Here is a 23,974-nt window from a genome sequence, read left to right as displayed (position 1 = left end):
GCTTACCATCTCTGAGAAGAATATTTCTAAGACAATTGAAAGGGAACAGGAAGTAGTGTAGGGGGAGGGGCTCAAGATTCAGTCTTTTCCCTGGCTTGCTTCCTGGTGTTACCTCTCTGATATTTTCCCCTTACCATAATCCTCCTAGTATCAATATCTACTACAGTATGTAATGACAGGAAGTCAGTGGGCTCCCAGGAAATGTGGTTTTTAGGGTAACTGATTTCTATTTATACAGAAGTCACTTAACCCCCATTGCCTAGCCCTCACTGCTCTTCTGCTTTGGAACCTATACACAGTATTGACACTAAGACAAAAAGTAAGGGTTAAAAAAAATTACTAATCCATGCACTTAAAGTCAGCATAGTGTGGTGGGTGGATCTTAGAATCAGGAAGACCTAGGTCAAGACTGACACAGCTTGACTTTGTGACCCTAGGTAAGTCATTTAGTCTCCTTGTCCCAGGTTTCTCTGTAAGACAACAAATTACAGAACAATCACTGGCCCGCATTGATGGGGTGAGTTTCTTCACAGAGGACTTTCCTAAACCAATGAAATTATAGCTTTGGGAGGAAAAATACACATGGGGAAGGGAATAAACATTTCTGTAGCACCAACTCTATGCCAGGTACTGTGCTAAGTTTATTCTCTCAACAACCCTACCAGATAGTTGCTATTATCCCCATTTTATCATTTACAACTAAGGCAAACAGAGGTTAAATGACTTGCCCAAGAAGCATGTATCTGAGGCTGGATTTGAACTCTGATTTTGCTGCTCCAGGCCCAGCATTCTATCCCCTGTGCCACCTAGCTGCTTTGCAACTAGTACATGTACATGTCATAATTGCATATAGGTCTTGTAATTGATATTTTACATATGATAAAGTACTATATAAATTTGTTATGATTATTACTTTTTGATCCTTTCTATTCCAATTTTATAGAATATAATTTCTATTTGGCTGCTAAGTGGCTTGGGAGAAACCATGGTACAAAGGAGTCAAAAGACCCTGGATTTCAGGGCTGCCTCTGACCACCCCCCCAAAGAACTAGGCAAGTTGCATGACCTCCACTGGTCTGTAAAAGAGGGATAAATAAGAGTTCTCCTAGCTAGCTACCCCTTAGAATTCCTGTGAGAATCCAGTGACACGACATACAAACTCTAACTACAAATGTAACTTGCAATTATATTATATTATATTATATTATATTATATTATATTATATTATATTATATTATATTATATTATATTATATTATATTATATTATGTTATGTTATGTTATGTTATATCATGTTATATTTATCATATATATTGTATATTGTGTGCATATATGATGTGTATAATTATATATAACTTGCAATTATATTATATGTTTTATATTATATGTGTAATAATATACATTATGTTTTCCTCCTTTAAATGTCCCTACAACTCTAAATGATCACCCTGGTGCAAATATCAATAATATGGAAATAAGTCTTGATCAATGACACATATAACCCAGAGGAATAACGCATGGGATACAGGAAAGGGGCGAGGGGAGGGGAGGGAAAGAACATGAATCTTGTAACCATGGTAAAATACTCTAAATTAATTAAATAAAAATTTTCATAAATAACTGTCCCTACGTCTTTCCTTCCAGACGGATTTTGCTCGATTTAGTGGGACTAATGTGGAAACAGACTTTGTGGAGGTGCCTTCCCAAATGCTTGAGAACTGGGTCTGGGACAAGGATTCTCTCCGACGCCTCTCAAAGCACTATAAAGATGGGAACCCTATAACAGACGATCTGCTTGAAAAACTTGTTGCTTCTCGGCTGGTCAACACAGGTATGACTGAAAGGGCTAGAGAAGAAGGGGAAGTAGCATCCTGGAGGGCAGTGTTCTGTTCATCCTGCTTCCTCCCGCCCAAGACCCCTAGCAGAAGAAGCCTCATGAATGAGTCCAAGGGGAGACGCTTCGAAGCCTTTATGTGCCCATTTTGGCTTTCGAAGATTTTTATGATTTGTTCTGACTGTTCAGAACGTCCTTTGGTGATCCTTTATCTTGGAATTTGGGGTCTCGGCCCATTAGAAAGGACATGCGCTTCTCCTTGGTCAAAACCCAACCTCCGCCTTCTTGTTCCCTCAGGTCTGTTGACCCTCCGCCAGATTGTTCTGAGCAAAGTGGATCAAGCTCTCCACACTGATGCATCTTTGGACTCCTCCAGAGAATATGCCAGATATTGTTCGGAGATCCTGGGCATTTCCGCCACCCCAGGTATGCAGATGCAAAGGTTTTCTTTAGTCTGGTTTCCATGCTTTTAGCCCTGTGGGGCAATCTAGTGTAGGCCAGTGCAGGAGCCCTGATGGGGAGGTTACCATTCGGGGCCTGGGAGAACTGGAGAAGCAGCCCTGGCCCTCTGCAGCTCACCATCCAGTACCAGGAGGCGGAAGGCAGCATAGACTCCGGACCAGCCGGAGAGGGTCTCAGAGGGAAGGCACTCGCCTAAAGGAGGGCTTGGAGAGATTTTAGCTGAAACTTGAAGGCAGCGGGGAGGGAGAGAATTCTGAGAATGGGCAAATGCAGAGTAAGGAGAGTCAGTGTCTTGTTTGAGGACCAGCAAGGAGGCTGCCAGTCCCTGGATCACAGATTTTGTGGCAGGAGAATCGAGTATCAGAGGGAAAATAAGGTATAAGACAGGAGAGGGCTTTAAATGACAAATAGGGAATTTGATGTTTGATCCTAAAGGAAACTGGGAGACACAGATGAATCTCATCCATATTTTTCTTTCTGTTGGGTCACAATGACTTCTGATAAGTACAAAAAGGGTTCTTCCAAGATATCTTGTCAAAATTGCTGGAAATCAGGCTTGTCCCCTTCACAAATATAGGGGACAACTTCCCGAAATACCACTTTTGGAGCAAGACAAGAGTCAAAGAGAGGGGTGGGGTGGCCCCCTTACCTGTGGGGATCTAACTTGTGCAGTGATTGATCCCTTCCTCTCTAAGAGCAGCTGGAAAGAAAGGGTGCAGATCTTTCTACAGAACCCCAAACTCTTCTCTTCATAAACACTGGAACCAAAAAATGAAGCATAGTTTGACTTACCTTAATTTGGGTTGGTTGAACTGGCAGGCTGGCTCCCTCCTTCTTTTCCCTTCCTAGCCACCTCTAAAGGGGCAGTCAGTGGCTCTGGACCTGGGGTCAGGAAGATTCATCTTGCTGAGTTCAAATCCAGCCTCAGACACGCAGACTCTGGCAAGTCACGTCCCTCTGCCTCCATTTCCTCATCTGTAAATTGAGCTGGAAAAGGAAGTGGCAAATCACTCTAGTATCTTTGCCAAGAAAACCCCAAATGGGGTAATGAAGAGTCAGACAGGAATGAAATGACTGAACAACAACAAGCCATTCCTAATCTGAGATACGGTGGGTGTAGTGGTGTTGGGTGGATAAGAAATATCAGTAAAACTCTGTGACCCTGATCTAGTCACTTAACCTTTGTGGTCCTCAGTTTCTTCATTTGTACAGTGAGGAAACACAACAGGAAGAACCTGTCTAACTTCTTGATGCCCGTGAAATAGAAGAAGTCAGGTCATTGATACTCATGGAAAAAACACTTATTGAAGTGATGCAACCACATATAAAGGAGTCAGATGGAATCAGAGCAGTTTTGTACTTTGGGTCGCTGTTATTCCCCACTGTAGTTAGAGAGGCTGTTCACAGTTTGTGGTAGAGATTAGCAAATTAAATTGAATTAGGGAGACACTTTTGATCACCCTCAGATTGAAGGGCACCCTTGAAGGGGTCATTATCCTAAAACCTAATTGTAGTCCTGAGACATTTAGAGCCCCCGTTACTATTTAAAATAGAAAGAGATGATGAGTAGCATCCCAGAGACAAATGAGGTCTGAAGGCAGAGAGAAGAAGGAGCAGTGCTGAAACAGCCCATGGGTGTGGACAGGACCTGGGAAACTATTGTTAGACATTCCAGAGCTAAAAGCCGAAACCAGCTCTAAGCTGGGGCTGGAGATAAGAGAGACATCTGTAAACACCTTGCCAAGGCATGGGAGCCCCTTCACTGTTCCCTCCATTCATGCCACCGATTTTCCTTTGTGTTTCTTTTAAGGTACAAACATGCCAGCAACGTTTGGCCACTTGGCAGGAGGCTATGATGGCCAGTATTATGGATACTTGTGGAGTGAAGTGTTTTCCATGGACATATTTTATAGCTGCTTTAAAAAAGAAGGGATTATGAATCCAGAGGTACAGTATTTACTCTTTTTTTCTCCTTAGGTTAACCTCGCAGATCCACTCCTTCCTTCCCGCTTTAAACACTAAAATTATGGATATGGGGCAGCTAGGTGGTCCTGGCTTCAGATGTGGCCTCAGGTACTTCGTAGCGGTGTGACCCTGGGCAAGTCACTTACCCTCCATTGCCTAGCCCTTACTGCTTTTCTTGGAACCTATACTTAGTATTGATTCTAAGACAGAAAGCAAAAGTTAAAAAAAAAAACAAAACTCTGTGAGCACTTAGATTTTAGGGGATTGTAATTGTGTTTCGTCCCAGCCCTCTGCAGCTCTAGAAATCACCCATGCTTAGTAATGAGTGGAAAAGTAGAAGTGACTAAATCCAATCCCATAAGATTTTTCTATATATACCAACTGCATTTTCTTGCTCATTAACATTCCAATATGTTGCATAATTAAAAATCCAGAGCTTTGTTGACAGCACTTGGGCATTCTAGTGGCTTGTTGTGACATGCGCTGCGGGTGTTTTGGCTTTGTGGGAGCCGGGAGAGGAAGGCGAGCTCGTCCCGATCCAGGTGACCTGCTTGGGTTCTGGTTCTGTGTGTGCGCATGCTTTCAGTGGGAGGCACCTTTCCCAGGGCTGCTGCCCTGGCCTTTGGCTTACTGGGTTACAGGAATGCCTTTCAGTAACCCAAGTTGGTTCTTTAACCCGAGCCTTCTCTTTCACTGCCCCGTGAAGAGCCTCCAGGTGGCCGCTGGCCAAGGACGCCTTGCTTAGGGCCCTGCGTCCTGCCCTCGTGAAGACTCCCCTGGCACCGTCCGCTGCAAGTCTCCCAGGTGGAGGCCTGGACCTCCATGGTCAGAAGCATGGCTAGCTACAGGGTGGCTCCCCAGAAATGCCCTAGGCCTTCCGCAGAAGTGCAAGGCCTCTCAAGGGTCAGGTGTCCAGAAAGCCTTAGTGTATTTGCTGAGAGCCCCTTTCCTGCATCCTGCTCCAGGCTCCTCCAGGACCTCCCCTGCCCCTGGCCATGGACCTCTCTGGGCGGCTCTTTTCACTTGCCTTTATCCATGCCCCACATTTCCTTGAGCCCTTGACTCTCCCACCTGCTGCCTGCTTTTTCCATTCTTGTCCTAGAACATTCCCAGAGAAAGCCACAGGACCTTGCTGGCTGAGCCATGGACAAGTCCCTCCCCATAACTTCCGCTGACCACCTGGTGATCCCTCTTCTCTCCATGACTTTCCAAATCGCTCTCCTCCGTTTCTCATTCCTGTTTCTCCACTCTCATCAGATTCGCTCTCCTCTTTACCTGAGCTCCTTTCATCTTTCTGCTGTCTCAACTCAAAATTTCTTTCCAGATGGCTGTATTCTCTTTTGGGCAGCTAGGTGGCATAGGCCAGGAGTCAGGAAGATCTGAGTTCAAATCCAACCTGAGACCTTTATTCTCTTAATGATCCAGGACAAGTCACCTAACCCCATTGGCCTCATTTTCTTATCTGTAAAATGGGCTGGAGAAGAAAACATCAAACCACTCCAGGATCTTTGCCAAGAAAACCCCAAATGGGGTCCTGAAGAGACAGACATGACTGAAACTCCTGAACAACAAATAATCTCTTCTTTTTTTATTTGAAAATTTTTATTTAATTAATTAATTTAGAATACTTTTCCATGGTTATATGGTTCATGTTCTTTCCCTCCCCTCCTTCCACCTCCCTCCCGTAGCCAACGCTCAGTTCCACTGGGTTTTACATGTGTCATTGATCAAGACCTATTTCCGTATTATTGATATTTGCATGAGGGTGATTGCTTAGGGTCTACATCCCCAATCATATCCCCATTGACCCTTGTGATCAAGCAGTTGTTTTTCTTCTGTGTTTCTGCTCCCACGGTTCTTCCTCTGGATGTGGATAGTGTTCTTTCTCATAAGTCCCTCACAATTGTCCTGGATCATTGCCTTCCTGCTAGTAGAGAAGTCAGTTACATTCGATTGTGCTACAATGTATCAGTCTGTGTACAATGTTCTCCTGGTTCTGCTCCTTTCGCTCTGCATCAATTCCTGGAGGTCATTCCAGTTCACATGGGATTCCTCCAAATACTCTCTTCTTAAAAATAAAATATTCTTCATTTCCAAAGCTAACCTCTCCTCCTGGCCATTCCACTCATCTTCTCTGTGACTTTTCCCCCCTGTCTTATGAATTCACTGTATTCTCCACTGGCTCCTTCCACCTGCCTACAAATACTTTAGTCTTCATTTATCTTGAGCAAACTTTCAGATGAATCTCTCAAGCTCTATAGCTACTCCCCTTGTCTTATACTCCTTTTTTGTAGTCATTCCCACTGCTTCTATCTCCTCTCCACTTCGGCTCTCTTCTTCCCTTTGTTACTAGGTGGTTCAAAAGACAAAATGCTAAACTGGAGTTAGGAAGACTCAAGTTCAAATTTGGCCTCAGGTACTTAGTCACTGGGTCACCCTGGGCAAGTCACTTACCTTTTCTCTGCCTCAGTTTCCTCATCTGTAATACTGCCTCCATCCCAGGGTTTTTTGTGAGGAATAAGTGATATAATCCTTACAACACTTAGCATAGCACCAGGCATATAGAAGACACTTAATATATCCTTGTTTCCTTTTCTTCCCTGCCAAAACATCATAAGATCCACTGATTCTTCTCAGGCCTCATCTCCTTTGCTTCCTGCAGCACTGGACACTACTTTTGAAAACTAACCATTGAGGAGCTCTGTCCTTTCTTGGTTTCTATGACACAGTTACCAAACTAAAATGGTTTTCCTGTCTTTCCAACTGTTTTTTGATACAGCTGGCCAAAACATTGAAAGTCATTTAGTTCCAAAGCCTCCTTATTTAGATGAGGAAATGGAAAGCTTCTGAGAAGATCATTTGTCAGAAATAGAGCTGTAGGCCATCTTTCCTCCCCCGTGTAGACTTTCCCCAAGGCTCTGTCCTTGGAATGCCCATCTCCTCCCATGGTGCCAGTGGTCCTAGCTAGAGGAATGACTCCCAAATCTCTACTTCCAGGCCTGTCAGATCTCCAGAATCTTTACTTCTACCTCATCACCTTCTTGTTAATTCTGTTTTTTTATCTTTTTCCCTAAAAAACAGCTCTTCCTCCTTTTCCTCCAGGTCTCTATTTCTCTCAGTGGTAATATTCTCCCCATCCCCTAGATTTGAACCCATAAAATTATATTTGACTGCCCCTCTCTCTTGCTCCCAGCACTGACCAGTGACCAAGTCTTATAATTTAGTCTACCTTCATAATCTCTCTTTTCATCCTCCACCTCACCCTGTTTTGGTTCCTTGTCACCTCACTCCTCTAATATAATTCTGTAGCCATTGGGGTCCCTGTTCTAGGTTCCACCTATTTCCAGTTGTTATAGTAATAATAATAGTAGTAGTAGTAATAGCTAACATACTTATAACACTTACTTTGTTCCAGGCACTGTGCTAAGTGCTTTACAATTATTTTCTCATTTGATCCTCACAATAACCCTGGGAGGTAGGAGCTATTATGATCCCCACTTTACAGATGAGGAAATTGAGGCCAAAAGAGGTTAAGTGACTTTGCCAGGTCATATAGCTAGATTTAAAGTCAGGTCTTCCTGCCTCCAGGCCCAGTTCTCTATCTCCTGATGAGTCACTAGCTGCCTCGGTACTAAACTTTGGGCATCTTCCTAAATCACCACTTGGATTATGTCTCTCCCTCTTCAGAAACCTTCCTCGGCCATTCATAGAGAGAATACAAAATAGACTAGGGAAGTCTGAAGCACAAAATAAAAGTACACGAAAGGTCTCAGGATGGGGAGCAATGACTTCTGGCTGGGCTGAAGTGTCATGGGGAAGGTGGCATTTGAATTTAACCTTGAAGGGTGGTTTAGAGTCCAAGAGATAGAAATATGGGTGGAGGTTATTCTAGACCTGGACAACTGTGCAAACAAAGGCAAAGAGGCGAGAAAGAGTAAGTAGTTCAGTGTGGCTAGGCTGAAGGTAATCATATGAAATAATGGTGAGGAAAAAAACTCAACATTTTTCTTAATATAGCACTTGGGACCTTCCATAATCTGGCCCTTATCTGCCTTTGTAGCAATTATCTCCTTTTATTACTTCCCATTATAAACTTTATGCTTTAGCCAAAATGATCTATTATATACCTAAGTGTATAATCTTCCTTTTTGCTTTTACCGTGGTCATTTACTATACCTGAAATATCCTCTACCTTGTCTTTAGCTATCAGCACCTTAGCCATGGTTCAAGACCCAGCTCAAGGGGAAGCTAGGTAGCACAATAGATAGAGCTCCAGGCCTGGAGTCAGGAAAATAGGGTTCAAATCTGGCCTCAGACACTTCCTGACTGTGTGACCCTGGGCAAGTCACTTAGCCCCCATTGTCTAGTCCTTACTACTCCTCTGCCTTAGAACCAATAATTCTAAGACACAAAGTAAGGTTTAAAAAAAAGAAGAATTAATACCGACAGAGAAGAAGATAAAGGTTTAGAAAGAAAAGACTTAGTTCAGATGCTTCATTCCCTAATCACTCCAGCCAGAAATGAGCGCCTGTGAAATTCTACTGAAGCTTATTTATCTCATTCATATGGTACTCATTAACTGATTTTTAAAATTTATGTGTATGTAGAGTACATCTCATCTCCCAGTCTGGATTATAACTTCATTGAGGGCAAGGACTGCATCTTTTATATTTTTATTTCCTCCCCTATGTTTGCACACAAATTGATATTTCTTGAAGGTATGATTTAATTTGGAAAATGTCAGTTGGGTTTGATTTCTGTTGGTTCCACTTGAGAAAGCAGTTCCTACTTATTTTTTACTTTAAATAGACTTTATCCTCTAGCCATAGAACTTAAATATGCCAAGATGGGCATAATTATATCCCCACTTCTTCTAATAAGTCCAAGATGGCTTCCTTGTTTAAGATTAAAATTAATATCCAATGACTCTAAGTATTCTATTTTATAAGATTTATTAATAATTAATAATAATATTAATAATCACTTGAAGTAGAGGAAATAAAATGACAAAAGTAAAAGCCTGAGTAAGGAGAAGTTTTTGCCAACCGCATTAGCGGGAGAAGAGAGTGGGGAGGGGGGGAAGACTATCTCTAAAACGTCAGGATGTAAGGTGAGGACAAAAGTGGGATTCTGGGAAATGGAGTCCTGGGGTACAAAATTCTAATCACACACTTGGAAGACTTGGATACCACTTACTCTGCTATACATCCACCCAGTCATCTACTCCATGCTCCCATTCATCTTACCAACATCGCAGTGGCTTCCCTCAGCACAGATGTCTTCCACTCCAACAGGAAGCTCTGTGCTGAAGGGTGAGCCAAATGATGGATAACTCCAGAGTTCTGGAGAATTACAGCCTGTCACTGTGTCCCCTCCATACCTTGGCCTTGTTCTCAAATTCTATGGCTGGCCACTAGCCAAATCATTTTTAATCCAGATTCAGGAATGCTACAGAGCGGGATTTCTAGAAATCAAGCAGGCATGATGACTGATCCATCCAGACTTCAATATTTCAAGGTCCAGTGAATAGGAAGCTAATGGAAGGCAGTATGAAGCTGTGTCCTTGAACAGAGCCAAACATTGGCCAGCATCCCCCAAATTCTATATTTCAGCTGCGTAGTACAGATGAAAAGACTGTCTGCCGGATTATTTGTCTTAACCACTTCCCTACGATACTGTTTTCCTTCCTGTCGCTTGCTCTGGGCTACCTTTTGGGGGACTTCACACTCTGAGAATGTCCCAAGGCTTTCTCCCCTAATCTCCTCGCATCAGTGACACTGATACTTGGGGCTTCAGAGGAACAATCTACTCCTGGGCCAGATGATACACCTACCTGTGCTCCTTGAATCTGGAAGGGAAGCAGAGACCATGTAGTAAAAATCTTTTCTTTTATAGAGCTGGGAATTAAAGCCAGTAGTAGCAGCTGTTGGCGCCAGTTTTTCATAGACATACATAGGGGAATCCACATGACATCACAGGCTAAACTATCAAATTACTGACCTGGTTTTGAAAAAATCTACTTTTGAGGTAAATGTCAAGTTAGGAAAATCAAATGCTCATTCTAGAAATATTAAAAATTAATCACTTAGAACCTATTTTTTAGTGGGCTTAACATTTTCTTAATTAAACAGCTGAGTTATATTGTGATCAATAAAAGCAGGTATGCCTTTCGAGCTGATTGAAAAAAGCACTAATGTGTATTCTATACCCACAGGTATAGAAGCATAGGATAAGTATTCTGTCATTACTGACCTCAGAGAAAGGCAAATTTAACCAGGGTCATTTGAGATTTGGTATTCTGTTCCTTTTTAAATCCTGCTTTTTCCTGGCCATGCTGCAAATCAGACTCCTTTGAAAAGATTACCTCTGTCTTATGTCAAGGAATCCATTAAGAACTTCTGCTTCAGAACCAGGAGAACCTGATACACAGTAACTGAAACATTGTGGGACGATCAAATGTGATTGACATTGTGATTAACAGCAATGCATTGATCCAGGACCATTCTGAGGGGCTTAGGAGAAAGAAAGAATGCTATCCACACCTAGAGAAAGAACTGTGGGAGTAGAAAGACAGAAGAAAGCATAGGATTTATCATTTGTTTATATGGGTATAGGATTTGGGGTTTTATTTTTTAAAAATTACTTTATTACAAAAATGAATATATGTATAACCCAGAAGCAAAAAAAAAAAAGAACTTATGCTTAATATGCTCGGTATAGGCAGGGTAGTATAGTGGATAGGGAAATGGCTTTGGAGTCAGGAAGACTTAGGTTCAAGTGTTTCCTCTGACATATACTGGCACTGTGTCTCTGGATAAATCACTTAACACAATTAACACAATCCAGGCATCTTCTCAGAGGGTCCCAAGCTGCATCTTCAGAAAAGATCCTTCAGTGGGAGCTCCCTCCTCCTCCAGGGAAATTAGCAAGTGTGATCAGAAAATGAACATGGAATTCTTGAGGGTAAAAAGGAAAGGATGGAACCCATCCTGCTGAGCTTTGATGGCCCCTTGGCTGGGCTCTCCTCACCACATAGTGTGGAGTCATAGCCACTGCTTTCCCCCCTGGAGCAGCGGCTGCCTCATCGTCGTTGGGGTGAGGATCCACCATGGGAAATTTCTACAGTTCTTAAGAGCAATAGCTCCCTTCCTGCCAACATGCATCTATCCTTCTCTTGGACTTGGCCTTATCTCTTAAATGTGGCAGTTATTGCCAGTGGTGGGACTGGTCCCTTTAACAGATTCTTGGAGGCGGAAGAAATAACAAAGAAAATCAATCAGAGGAGAGAATTTCAGAGTTCTCCGAGGATCCCTGGCTTCCAGTTGGGGAGCCCCAGTGCTGGGGGCCTGAGAGCTTATTGGCTAGTGTCTGTGGGCTTCCCCTGGAAAGCAGGCTGTTCTCTGTCCCCCCCACCCCCACCCCAGTCCCTCCCCATCAGCTTGAGCCTTAAGAAGCAAGACTGAAGAGACTGCTCTTTCAGAGCTTAAATTTAGACCCTTCTAAACTGAGAGACGTCTAACATGGACATATACTTATATATACATCTGTACCTATATATGTACATGCACATATGTGTGGATGGAGGCAGCTCTGGCTCAGTGGGTAGAGTGCTGAGTCTGGAGTCAGATCTGCATTCACATTCAGCTTCAGAAGCTGTGTGACCCTAGACAAGTCACTTACCCTCTGTTTGCCTTAGTCCACTGGAGAAGGAAATGGCAAACCTTTAGTATCTTTGCCCCAAAAAACCCCCTGGACAGTATAGGCCACTGGGTGACAAAGAGTGGGACACAATGAGCAACCAATAAAGAGATGGATATGAATGGAGGGGCCGGGAGAGAGACCGAGGGAGAGGGAGAGGAAGAGACAGAGGCACAGAGAGAGAGAGATGAGAAGGAGGGAGAACAGTCTTTCAAACAATCTTTTTCAAAATCACAAGATGTATATATACATTTAGGTATGTATTTGGATGAGGGTCTGAACCTATAATTTCATTAATATAGGAAATCACAGCATGAGATAATTCCTACAGCACGGGAATTTTCCTGCAATTTACAGCCTTAGAAAGTTGCCCAGAGAGGGCAGGTAGGTGGCTCAGTGGATGGAGAGTCAGGCCCAGGGAGGGGAGGTCCTGGGTTCAAATCTGGCCTCAGGCACTTCCCAGCTATGTGACCCTGGGCAAGTCACTTAACCCCCATTGCCTCACCCTTCTGCCTTGGAACCAATACACAACACTGATTCTAAGACAGAAGGTAAGACGTTTTTTAAAAATAGATAAATAATAGGTTTTATTGGAAAGGAAAAAAAGTGTCTTGCCCAGGATCAGAGCCTTTACACCACCAAGGCAGAGGCAAGACTTAAATCTGAGTCTTTCCATCTTTGAGAGAAGCTGGTATGTTTGCCTCCTTCCTGCCTCTTCTACAGGCAATATGTGTACGCAGCCTATAAGGCACGGGTACATATTTCCCACCATTAGGAAACATGCGCCGGCTGCCAGACTATTCAAGCTGTCAGATTTCCCCTAAAAGCCCTGAAACTTTCTCTCATTTTCCACCTGTGCCTAGTTCACCTGGAGTCCGTTTCTTGAGTCTCTCTTCATGGAGAACATCAAGCTGCGCGTACACGCCATCTCTTTTATTAGCTTTTAAGATGGCATCCAGCATCTGTTGGGAGAAGCTCCGGAGATGACCTGGGAAAGTCTCAGAGCTCTCTGGCCCCCTTCAGAGGCTGCCTGGGGCCCAGCTCCTGGGGTCCGCACAGCTGTTCTGGAAGAGGTCTTGGGGATGCCCTCAGCTGTGCTTGCCAAAAACAAGCCCCTGATCCTGGGGGTGGCAGAGCAAGGACAGACACCTTCACTAGAACCATTTCATTTTACGGTCCTCTTCACTGTGGGAAAATGGGAAGCAAATGTTCTGTGTTCAAGAGCAATTGTATGTTTTGACAAAATTATCTTCTCTTCCTTCCACTTTTGTGTAATGCTTAACTGTGTTCCCTTTAACAATGAAGAGGAAATAGGGCTTGAGTGACACTTTTAAAAGCATCTCGAAGGAGAATTAAAGATTTTATTTTCATTTTTGATTCCATACAGAGGATGAATAGCCTTTAAAAAAAAAAAACCCTTATATTCTGCCTTAGGGTTCCAAGGCAGGAGAGCAGTAAGGGCTAGTGGGGGGGGGGGGTGTTAAGTGACTTGGCCAGGGTCACACAGCTAAGAAAATGTCTTTGGCTAAATTTGAACCTAGGGCCTCCTGACTCCAGATCTGACTCTCTATTCACTGTGCAACCTAACTACCCTGTTGCATGGTTTCATAAGCAAAATTAGGCACAGAGCCAAGAAGAATTTGGGGTTGACATCATACAAAATGATCTCATTGTCCAGATCTTGGTATAATAGAGTATTTCAGGATCCTTCAGATTTTGGAATCTTAAATAAAGCTGTTGCTTGGGATGAATTACAAAGGCATGTTCCGGAGATCATTAAGGATGGGACAGACTTTTCTATCTCAGGTGCTGGGGGTGGTTTTTCCTTATGCTCTCCTGGTCCTCTAGTCAGCATCTTCTGGATTTTGTCTCCTCTCCTTTCTCATCACCTCCTCTCCCAGGCCCAGTTTCAGCACTCTTTCATTCTCTTGCCTGTCTTGAACAGAGAGAAGGGAAGAGAAGTTAAAAATGACATGTTGAACACTTTAATGATAGAGTCAGTCAATCAATGAGTCTTTGGTAAATGTTTATTGGGTGTGAGACACCATGTTAAATACTGAGAATGCAAAAAATAATAATAATAATAATAAGTAAAAATGGGCCCTGTCTTCAAGAAACTTACATCCTAGGGCCAGCTAGGTGGCTCAGTGGATAGAGACCCAGGCCTTCAGGTAGGAGGTCCTGGATTCAAATTTGGCCTCAGCCACCTCCTAACTGTGTGACTCTGAGCAATAGCCCCAGCTATCTAGCTAGCCCGTACCACTTTTTGCCTTGGAACCTGTATTTGCATTGTTATGGTGGCTTTATACTGAATTTATTAGTATTAGTAAAGAGAAAAAAAGAGAGAAATAAGGTTTCCAGCCTTCCTAAATTAAAGTAAGATGAGGTCCTGGATTCCAGTCCAGTGCAATTTGCTCTGCCCTGCTGCTTGCCAGAGATAGCAAGATAGATAAGAGCCACCAGGATAACTTGAGAGAGGGAGGAGAGCCAAGAGAACAACCAAGCCTCCCCCCATCCTTGGACCGGCCAGCGGCCTTCATAGTCACATTCCTGAACTCCACTAGCAGGCGGGTGACTCTGCGACTCCTCTGTCCATCCACTGGGGAGAGCCTTGTTGGATTAGACTGGGCTGGAGGTCCCCTAGATAGTGAATTCACACAGTATCAATTCTGAAATAGAAGATTCAGGTTTTTAAAAAGGAAAAAATAAAAACAGTCCCTGCCTTCAAGAAACTTACATTCTAATGACAGAGATAAAACACAAGAGTGGTGGGAAGTAGCCTTGTAGGGGAAGGGAAAGCAGGAAAGATTCTTTTCTAGTAGGTAGCATGTAAGCTAAGCTTTGTTTTGTTTTAAATAACTATCATCTGTCTTAGAATCATTTCTAAGCATTGGTTCTAAAATAAGAATAAAATAAGTAGTAAGGGCTAGGCAATGGGGATTAAGTGACTTGCCCAGGGTCACACAGCTAGGAAGTGTCTAAGACAAGAATTGAACCCAGGACCTCCTGTCTCTAGGCCAGGTTCCCTATCCACTGAACCACCCAGCTGCCTCCTATATAAGCTAAGTCTTGAAGGAGGCTGGGGATTCTTAGAGGCAGAGTAGATCAGGGAAGCAACCAGTGCAGAGACATGAAGAAGAAAGAATACAACCCAGCATAATTCAACTCTGGGGTGCCTAGAGAGTAGTAACATGAATAATTAGAAAGATGGGTTGGGTCTTGAGTTTTAACTGAAACCCAGGAAATTCATCCTTGCTTGCACAGTGAGGAGGGAGCCATGGGAAAAGGTCAGATCTCTTGGGTGCTGGGTGGAGGGCTGGTTGCAGGGAGGAGAGCCCTGAGGCACAGGTACCAAATAGGAGGCTGCTGCCAGCATCCCAGCAGGAGGGGATGGAGACCTGAAATGGGGGAGAGGTAAAGGAGAGGGGGTGTGGAGGAAGGAACAGGGTTTGCATCTGGAAGAGCCTCTCCAGCCAGGCTGCCAGGATGTGCGGGTGTCCCCAAAGACTACCTGCTGCCCTGCGTGGCCTTTTTCTTAATGCTCTTCATGGCAGGATGCCTGGATGCAAGTAGTGGAGCTAGAACTTCTTTCTCTGGGCCTTTCCTCCCTAGTGACAGCACTAACTTCTGAGATTTGCAGGAGGCACGGGTGAGCTACAGTCTCTTTCCTTCTTTCTCCTTGATTCTTCTCCTCTCCCTTATTGCCAGACTCACCATTTCAAAATCCTTCTTCTCAGTTTTCATTTTCTCCCTCTTAAAAGAAAAAGGAAGGGGGCAGTGGGGAGGGTGTTGTGGCCAAGTTAGCAAAGAAAAGATGTGTTGTGGGCATGTGCGCTTATCTGGAATACATTTCAAAATACTTTAAAATAAATCTGGAATAAATAATAACAGTATGGGGGGAAGGAGGGAGGGAGTCAGCTGTGGCCAAATCAATCCCTCAGCAGGCTTAAAGAGTAGAGGGAGAGATATAAATAGAGTAGAAATTTCCCTGTATTTTAGCCCAAAACAAAAAGCTCTCTCCCCCTTTGTATTGTTACCAAGATTCGAGGGAGTATAGTCTGTTAGCTGTGCCCGTATTACATCATTCAATTCATTCAGTTCAATTAATTATTATGATTGTTCACAAGATAATAGATTTAAACCTAGAGAGGACCTCAGAGAGCCATCAAGTCTGCCCCTCACACACACATTTTACAGATGAGGAATCTGAGACACAGAGCACTTAAATGACTTACTTAGGCCCCTACAGCTGATGTCTGAAACAGGATTCAAACCCAAGTCTTTCTGACTTCCTGACAGTGCTCTATATCCCACACCCAGCTGCTCACACTCATGCTATTAGTCATTTATTGTCCCAACCCCAAAGAATAATCATGCAAAATCCCTGTCCCTTTCTCCTTTGCAGAGGTCAGAGTTCCATAGATGTGGAACATGGCATAAAATAGCAGAACTTTCTATGTATTCATTAGTTTTGTTGGGTTTTTTCTTCCTTTTAAAAAAAAAATCTTTTTCTGTAAAGGATAGCTCTCTGGGAGCAGAGAATGGGAATAAATACAGGGAAGAGCTACGTATATAAAGGCAAGAGATATCCCTGAAGGTTTATTGAAACATATCTCTATAGATATTCCTATACTGAACATCCCAAACAAAGCCCATGCTAGTGGCTCTGCAACCTCCTCAGTGTATTTCTCCAGTGATTCAAATCACAAACACTAAATCCAGCTGCCTTTCCTCTCCAGCCCCTGACACCCTCTCCCCAACCAAGGATGTATGTTTGGTTTCTTTTCTTTTCACTTCTTTCCCCTAGTAAAGTGGGCTCCTTGAGGGAAACAGTTACTGTATTTTTTCTCAGCATATGGTAAACACAAAATAAATGCTTGCTGACTGACTAACAGTCCTTCTAGACCTTCCTGTCCTGGGTCATTCCAGTTCATTTATTTCCTTAAATCCACTGCCACAGATTCCTCAAGTATTTACTCCTTTTTTTTTTTAAACCCTTGCTTTCCATCTTAGAATCAATACTAAGTATTGGTTTCAAGGTAAAAGACTCTAAGAGTAATAGGCAATTGGGGTTAAGTGGCTTGCCCAAAGTCACACAGTGAAGAAGTATCTGAAGGCATTTTTGAACCTAGGACCTCCCTACTCCAGACCTGACTCTATCCACTGAACCACCTAGCTATCCCGTCACTTTCTCACAGCCTGTCCAGAGCTAAGCATCATTAGCACCCTATGGCTAGTGCCTCTTTTTCGTTCAGACGTTTCTTTGATGACACCCTTCCTACATTTCTCCTTAAGAATTCCTTACACTATATGGCAGCCTGCTTCAATCCAAAACGTGCTTTTCCACCTCCTTTGGGTGATATCACAGGGTGAGCTTCAGAGCCTGTGGGGTCCTAAAAGCCAAACGGACCAGAAGTTGGTGTTAAAATGATGGGTCTTTGTTTCAGGGAGAAACTTGAGATCGCTTAAACGACTTTGCCTCGTCCCATAGGCAGCCCAGTGCACCCTTGTCCTCCTGCGCAATCCAAGACACAATTCATTGTCTGCGTGTGATGCCTTTCCCAGGCACATATATACACTGGGGTATCCATCCAAGATATTTAGATCTACACATAGACAGTGATGGACGCACATCGTACTTTGTCCATTCAGCTGCTCTTTATAGTCTGAAGAATAGCTATTTTTCATAGACTGGTTTTTCCTAGGTGGATAAACCAAACTCTGGAGTGATTATGGATCTCCTCAGTGCAAGCTGGGTTTACGTACCTGTATGATTTAAATGCCCCATCCATCGTTTCTATTCTTCAAGAAAGTACTATTTTTGCCATTGTTTATAAAACTAGAGGTGGAAGTTATTTCCACGTAAGTGCCAATAAAAACAACTACTGTTCTACCATTAGTTTTACTTAAAAGAACTAAATTCTGGGCAGGTAGGTGGCACAAGGGATAGAATACTGGACCTGGAATCAGGAAGACCTAAGTTCAAATCCATCCTCAGATACTTTTAAAAGCTGTGTGACTCTGGGCAAGTCATTTAACCATGTTTGCTTCAGTTTCCTTACCAGCAAAATGAACTGGAGAAAGAAATAGCAAACCATTCCAGGATCTTTGCCAAAAAGATCCCAAATGGGGTCAACAAAGAATCAGACATGACTCAACCACGACAACATAAGAAGACCATGAATGTTGTTAGAAATATCTCAAATAAAAGAGATGGTTATGTTATAGACCTTGTCGTTGGGTAACCAACCTAGATAGAGACTCAAGGATTTAGAAAACATCATTGGGAGCATTTGTGCAGTCAGAGACACAAAGATTGTCATATTAAAAGATTTTCATTTCAACCTCTTTTTACCACGTTCCTAGTAAGAATCTTCAATGAATGAACAGGCCAGTGACTTTTTAATAGGAAATAGGGGGAAGCATTCAGTCTCTCCATTTGCCTAAAGTATTTACTTGTTTAAGAGAGCTTGGTTCACTGTGCTAGAAGTATTATCCACAGAACCAGTTCATTCATTGGGCAGGAAAATGTTGCCTTTGCACCCTTGATTATTTGAACTTCTCCCTTTTGTGAGTGTTCTACCAAGAGAGGGGCTCCCTGACTATGTTGTATTCATTCCTTTCTCTCAGAACCAGTTTCTCTGATTCAGTGTAATTTAAAGAGATTTCCTAAGTGCCCCCTATTTATCAGACACCCTGCTAAATGCTTGGGATACAAAATGAAAAAGGACGGAGCTCTGCCTTTCAAGGAGTTCATAGAGTCCATTGGATTCTGGGAGTGGACAGATGGGATCTGTAAGCACATCTAGTGCATGGACATAATGGCTCTTGCCTCCTCTCTGTCCAGGATGTTTGACCCATTCCATTCTCTCACCCTGAGAGCCTGGTGCTTTCCTAAAGCCCAAGAATTCACTTAACCCTTTTAAGAAAAACAAGATCCTATTACCACGAAGACTCATTGTGAAGGAAATGAAACTATTAAGAGACCATCGCACTGTAATTCAGGAAATTGAATCAACTTGTTTGGAGTTGGGGATCAGCAAAAGGCTTGAGCTCTATGAAACCACATCTTGTGAGCCTGAGCAGGGCCTAGCTCCAAAATGACTTGGCCCATTTGAGGAGTCGTGAGCTGCCACATCCCAGGGCTGCCACCACTTAATCTTAGTCTCTGCCCGCCATTTAGTAGTTAAATGAGCTTGGAGCTAGTCAGCAGATAAAGGCCATGTTTTCTGTTCCTCTGCCACCAGAGAGAACCAGTTTTTCTTAGCCCATCCTTCTAAAAGTGGAAATAAGGGCTCTTTCAGGAAGCCCAGGTTCCCCCTCAAAGCTCTCACTGGATGTTACAGAAAGGAACGTGGCCCCATGGTGGACTCAAAGCCATTTGGTTTGTAAGTTATGTTGGGAAGGAATAGTAAGGAATATTGTTTTGTCACAGTCAGCCTAGTCTACTGAAATCCCACCTTTTTTTTTTATTTTGTTCCTGGGTTATACATATACTATCCCTCAAAACCGATTTCCATGTTATTCATTTGTGTAATAGAGTCATCTTTTAATACCAAAACCCCAAGTCATATACCCGTGTAAACAAGTGATAAACCATGTTTTCTCCTGAGAAATCTCACCTTTTATTGGAAGCTTTCTCCAACCTCTTAATTCTAGAACCTTTCCCCTAGTAATTATTTACTGTGTTTACTTTGCTTTGCATTTATTGTTTATATGTTGGCCACATAATGAGAAGACATTGGAAAAGACCTGGATGTCAGGAAAGATTGAAGGCAAACAGAGAAGGGGACAGCAGAGAATGAGATGGATAGATGTTGTCAGGATGCAGACAGACTTTGGGAGATAGAAGAGAGTAAAAGGGCCTGGAATGCTATGGTTTCTGGCTTCATAAAGTGTCAGACAGGACTGAGTAACGACATTGTTGTTTCCTCCATTAGAATAAGCTCCTTGAGGTCAGAAATTTCCTTTGCTTCATTTGGTATGCCAGAGTGTATACTCACTATACTTTTTGTATATGCCATACCTGGCACATAGTAGGCACTTAATAAATGTTTATTAATTGATTGATAGTAGAAAGAGCTCTGATCTTAGAATCTGAAAATCTAGGTTCTAATCCCGACTCTTACATTTAATATCAGTTTTAGACACATCATTTAATTTCTCTGGGCCTCAGTGTCCTCTTTTGTACAATAAGGATAAAGTCACTTGCACTGTCTAGATAAGAAGATTATTGTGAGAAAAGAACTCTGAAATAGAGTCAGAAAATATTTATTAAGCTCCGACTCTGTGCAAGTACTGAGGATACCAAAAAAAAAAAAGACATAAGACAGTTCCTGCCCTCAAGGAGCTCACAGTGAGAGGTAAAAATAACCAAGAAGGGGAAGTGGGTCGAGGTTATCTGTGGGGGCCTGATGCAGTCACGCAGCCTGAGTGGGAAGTGGGCAGAGGAGGTGTGAGTTTCTGAGTTGGATTTCATCTTGCAGAATGATGAGTTTCTGAAGATGATGAAGTCCAGGAAAGCATCTGGTTGGGAAAATGATGAGGAGAATTCCCTGGAAGTTATCCTTAAATAGTGACTCTGTTAATATTAAAGTGCTAAATAAACATAAGTATACATACGTATGTTATTACCAAGACACAGCTCTCTTCCCATCTGCTATCCAAATGGTCTACACTCTAACCCTCAGCTGGACTATTGAATTTCAGGATGAGCTCCTCCACCTCCTCTCTTTTCACTCCTTATTATCTCATTTTTCAACCTGTAATGAAAGGTGTTGATCAACTTTAGAGACATAAGACAAAGAAAGAAACATAAGCGTCAAAGATGTAGCTTGTTGACTGAGGTCCAAAATTTGGACTTGGTGAGTCTTGGTATAAGACTTCTAGCCCATGACCAGAATAGGCACCTCCATATCTTATACCGTAACTTACTTTTTTTTTTTTAAAGCCTTACCTTCTGTCTTAGAATTAATGCTAAGTATCAATTTCAGGGCAGAAGAGTGGTAAGGGCTAGACATTTGGAGTTGTGACTTGCCCAAGGTCGCATAGCTAGGAAGTCTGAGGTCAAATTTGAACCCAGGACCGCCCATTATCTACTGTGCTACCTAGCTGTCTCTTAGCTTACTTCTCAAATGACACAATTATTTCAGGACAGATATTCCAAAGCTCCTTTAATCAACATTTTTACTAGTTGTACCCTATCCTTGAAATACACTCCTTCTTTATCTCTCCTGACTTCCTTCAAGTCCCAGCTAAAATCCCATCTTCTAAGTGGTAACTAGGTAGCTCAGTGGATAGAGAACCAGGACTGGAGAGGGGAGGTAATGGGTTCAAATTTGAAATCTGGCCTCAGATACTTTCTAGCTGTTTGACTTTGGGCAAGTCATTTAACTCTAGTTGCTTAGCCCTTACCACTCCTCTGCCTTGAAACAAAACTTAGTATGGATTTTAAGACAGAAGATAAAGGGTTTAAAAACAAAATAAAATCCCATCTTTTACAAAAAAGCCCTTCCCAACTCCGCCCCCCCCAAACACCAATGCCTTCCCTCTATTGATTGTCTCCAGTTTATCTTGTCTATATCTTGTACATAGTTCTTGTTCCCATGTTGAATCCCACCATTAGGCTAAGAGCTCCTCAAGAGCAGGAATTGTCTTTTGCCTTTCTTTGTATTATCCTCAGCCCTTGGCCCAGTACCTGGCACATAGTAGGTACTTTACAATTCTTTATTGACTGACTGCCCATGGAGCAAGGAAAAGAAAGAGATAAATTAGCCCATCGGCCACTGATATGTCTTATCCCTACAGTCAAAGATTTGTTTCAGGAGGAAATCAAGAGTTGGCTCCAGTAAGGGGTAGAGGTGGTGATCTGTTTCAGGCATCCATTTTCCCTGTTCCATATTAATGTGTTTGGTTCCACCACCACTTCTCTCGTGGTGGTTACTCAGAACTCCTCTTGCTTTAGTCCCCAGCAGTTCTCTAGCTCGTCTTGCAGTAAGTGGAGTCTTTCAGTCTTCTTGACCCAAATAGATTTAGATCTTCCATCAAGGTCTGGTTCCTATTCACTCCTCTTCTGCTGTCCTTTGGGAACTCCTGCCTGTGTGCACGTGAGTTGTCATCATGGTCTCTTGCCCTTAATTCCTGCTGCTTCAAAGAGGAATTTTACTTGGCATATTCGTGTTGTTGTTAAGTCGTTCAGTCGTGTCCGACTCTTTGTGCTCCTGTGGACCATGTTGTCCATGGGGTTTCTTGGTAAGATACTGGAGTAATTTGCCACTTCCTATTCTGGTAGATTATGGTCATATAGATGCCTAAAATGCTGAAAGTCCCCCAAGTAAAACACAGATGTATAGATGGAGGGAGTGTCGTCCATTTGATGTATAGATGGAGGGAGTGTCATCCATTTGAATCCTCGCTTTGTGAAGGGATCCGTGTTCAAACCAACACCCCTCCAGAACCATAAGGGGCCCTTCTCTGTTTGGGCCCCAAGCCCAGGAGGGGCTACTTGTAATTCAGCTTCTTCCAAGAAAATAATAGCAATAGCTGCAGACCACTAGAACCCTCATTTGTAGCATTCCTAAACACCTTCTTTGCTTTCTTTAGGAGTAGAACTAGTAGTTTGAGGGAGCAACTGAGAATGGAAAAAGTTTATACAGAAGTTGCTTCTCTGCCTGCCTGGGGATACTAAACATGAACATGCCAGATATTCCTCTTAACATTTTCCTGCTTCACACCCAAAGGCATTATAACTTCTGCAACTCCAAAGAGTCAGACTATTCAGGAGAGAGAGGACCAGAGAAGAACAATTGCATCTGCTCTCCAAAAAAATCTAAGGGACTAAGAAAGATCTCCAAAGCAATTTTACCCCAGGGGGAACCAAAGGATCCAGCCAGAAGTTCCTTTCAACTTCTAGCCTGTCCCCACTCCCTTAACTTTTAAAAGCCTATATATAGATTTGGAAAATTGGTATAAACATGAACTCTCAGACATAATGTTTTATTTTATTAGGTTGGAATGAAATACAGAAACCTTATCCTGAAACCTGGGGGATCACAGGACGGCATGGACATGCTCCAAAGTTTCTTGCAACGTGAGCCAAACCAAAAGGCATTCCTAATAAGTAAAGGCTTGCACACTCTGTAAAACTAGGGATCTTTTGTAGCAGTCGTGTCTGGAAGACAAATTCATGTTGCTTGGTATTTGGGATGTTAAAACAGGAGCCATTATCAGACCTGAAAATATGTAGAATTCTGCCTGTCTGATTTTATTTAAAAAGCACAAACTTAACCACGGAATTACAAAATAAAATGTAATTGTAGGAACAGCCCATTAGAAAATAATTGTAGTTATAAAAACATCATTTAAGTACATATGTGAACTTCTTTTTATAAAAATTTCATAAGACTAATTTGTTTGTTTTTTAAATTGTAATCTGGGTAATGTACATGTGAGAAACCTGACAGTTTTAAAATTGAAATGAATGTACATTGTTAAAAGGTTCATTTAATCCATTCCTACATTTTGAAGTTTTGTACATGTGGCTTCTGTGAATATAAATGAATATTCACATAATTCTCTTTTGTTGTAAATATTTCCTTGAGGCTTTGAATCAACTTTGACTGGACATTTACCAGTACAGGGCTATGGTCATTGCCTTGGCTTTCATTCAGGGCTAAAAGAACCTGCCTCAGTGACACATGTAGTCACCTTCGCACACCAGACCTCATCTTATCCAACTTTCTGCTGCACTTGTTTGGAGTAGGTGCTGTGATTTGGATTTGGCTGCAGCTTAGATCCTGTCATCTTTTCCCTTCCCCTAGCCCTCACTTTCTTCTCCCTTGTTGTCTGAATTTCTTGGAGCCAGGATATGCCAGGTAACACTTCATTGATGTCACTTTGGGCCAAATATAGATCACCAGCTCATGGCCAAGATGTCTGTGCCAAACTGCCAGAATACAAGATTTGTAATCTTGCTGTAAGGTTGCCAAAGCAGTAGCAAGTCCAAGTAAGTTTTTCT

General features: G+C 42.6%; 1 protein-coding gene across 3 annotated transcripts in view; it reads left to right on the top strand.

The window, feature by feature from the left end:
- NLN (neurolysin) overlaps window positions 1–23,529 on the top strand; it is a 146,011-nt gene extending 122,482 nt beyond the window's left edge. For all 3 annotated transcript variants that reach the window (XM_056824852.1, XM_056824853.1, XM_056824855.1), the window contains exons 10-13: window positions 1,644–1,830; window positions 2,131–2,259; window positions 4,106–4,242; window positions 22,966–23,529. In XM_056824852.1, the coding sequence (XP_056680830.1) occupies window positions 1,644–1,830; window positions 2,131–2,259; window positions 4,106–4,242; window positions 22,966–23,100 (588 nt within the window). In that variant the 3' untranslated portion in view covers window positions 23,101–23,529. The remainder of the gene's footprint in view (window positions 1–1,643; window positions 1,831–2,130; window positions 2,260–4,105; window positions 4,243–22,965) is intronic.
- Window positions 23,530–23,974: the final 445 nt, after the last annotated feature.

The sequence above is a fragment of the Monodelphis domestica genome, chromosome 3, assembly GCF_027887165.1.
Source record: "Monodelphis domestica isolate mMonDom1 chromosome 3, mMonDom1.pri, whole genome shotgun sequence".
NCBI lineage: Eukaryota > Metazoa > Chordata > Mammalia > Didelphimorphia > Didelphidae > Monodelphis > Monodelphis domestica.
Note: the sequence above shows the minus strand (reverse complement) of the source record. Positions and strands in the feature narration are given on the sequence as shown.